This window comes from Mus caroli, chromosome 19 (assembly GCF_900094665.2).
Source record: "Mus caroli chromosome 19, CAROLI_EIJ_v1.1, whole genome shotgun sequence".
Taxonomy (NCBI): Eukaryota; Metazoa; Chordata; class Mammalia; order Rodentia; family Muridae; genus Mus; species Mus caroli.
Window position 1 is genome coordinate 7,822,797 of NC_034588.1, and position 1,558 is coordinate 7,824,354.

Consider the following 1,558-nt stretch of genomic DNA (forward strand, 5'->3'; position numbering starts at 1 on the left):
CTTCAGACACTCCAGAAGAGGGCGCCAGATCTCGTTACGGATGGTTGTGAGCCACCATGTGGTTGCTGGGATTTGAACTCTGGACCTTCGGAAGAGCAATCGGGTGCTCTTACCCACTGAGCCATCTCACCAGCCCTTCATTTACTTTTTAACCATGGGGTGAGACAGGAGTGCTGCTTGGCTTCCAGTAGGTGCTGACTTTTTTCATGACAGTTTCTCTGTGTAGCCCTGGCTGTCCTAGAACTCAACTCTGTAGACCAAGCTGGCCTCGAGCCTTTGCCTCCCGAGTGATGGGATTAAAGTTGTGTGCCATCACTGCCTGGCTAAATACATCTTTCTTGGACAGCTAGACAAACAGGGATTTTTGGTGGTGTGGGCAACTGAGTGCGCTAAGGGCAGCAGAATGGAGTTTCTTTCATGAAAACAAGCTGAGGGGTGTGCCAAATGGCCTCACTTGGAGAAGGGAAGCAGCAACTCCACGAAAGCTCCTAAATGTTCTTGAAATTGTTAAATGGAATGTCCAACTCTTAGAGCTAGTGTGCCATATTGGCCCAAGTGTCCCAAAGAGGCCAACCTTTGGCAGCATGGCTATGGGTAGAACCACAATCCCCATCACCAGCAGCCCTGTCCAAGGCATTCAGGTGCTCCTCCAGTCCGATGAGGGTGGTGCATATCCGATTCAGCACAAGTGCCATCTGCTTTGATGTTACACCTAGAAAGGGAGGACAGTATGCTAAACATTGCCAGTGTAGGAAGTATGGTGCCAAGGTTTCTGTACACTACACTCAAGACAAAGTTTTGACCACCAAGGATGATTTCCCCTCCTCATCAGCGGGACCCAGTACCTCCTGCTGCAGTGGCTTCAGGGGCTTCTGGAGGCTCTGTGGGAGCTGCCCGAATCCGCTTCCTCCCAGTCACAGAAACCTTGGCCATGTGAGGCCAGGCTTTTGCAGTAGTTTCAGCATCTAGAGGCAGCCACATAACTTTTTCAGACAAGATCAAGTGGGGCCTAGACTTCCCACCTGGCCCTGAAGACTGGTTCCTTAAGCTGTTTACAAGAAGTGGGTCCAAACTGATAAGGATATACTAAGTGTGTACTACACACTGAGGTGGAGGTATGCCCTGGAGAGAGGGTAAGGCAGATGTCGGGAAGACATTAACACCAACTTTCCAGAGTTGGGTGAGAGAGAGCTGAAGGCTGAAAAACCAGAAAAGGCCTCTTCATAGGTCTAGAGCCCAGACTGTCACCGTCAGCCCTAATGTGGTCTCCAGGATGGAACCTGTGGATGGAGACTGTCACCGTCAGCCCTAATGTGGTCTCCAGGATGGAACCTGTGGATGGAGACTGTCACCATCAGCCCTAATGTGGTCTCCAGAATGGAACCTGTGGATGGAGACTGTCACCATCAGCTCTAATGTCTCCAGAATGGAACCTGTGGATGGAGACTGTCACCATCAGCCCTAATGTGGTCTCTAGGATGGAACCTGTGGATGGAGACTGTCACCATCAGCTCTAATGTGGTCTCCAGAATGGAACCTGTGGATGGAGACTGTCACC

The 1,558-nt window shown here is 50.8% G+C and overlaps 1 protein-coding gene across 4 annotated transcripts in view; it reads right to left on the reverse strand.

Annotated features, from left to right (window-relative positions):
- Tkfc (triokinase and FMN cyclase) overlaps positions 1–1,558 on the reverse strand; it is a 14,131-nt gene that overhangs the window by 1,799 nt on the left and 10,774 nt on the right. For all 4 annotated transcript variants that reach the window (XM_021152437.1, XM_021152438.2, XM_029472771.1 and 1 more), the window contains 2 exons: positions 846–965; positions 575–712 (listed from right to left, as the gene is read on the reverse strand). In XM_021152437.1, the coding sequence (XP_021008096.1) occupies positions 575–712; positions 846–965 (258 nt within the window). The remainder of the gene's footprint in view (positions 1–574; positions 713–845; positions 966–1,558) is intronic.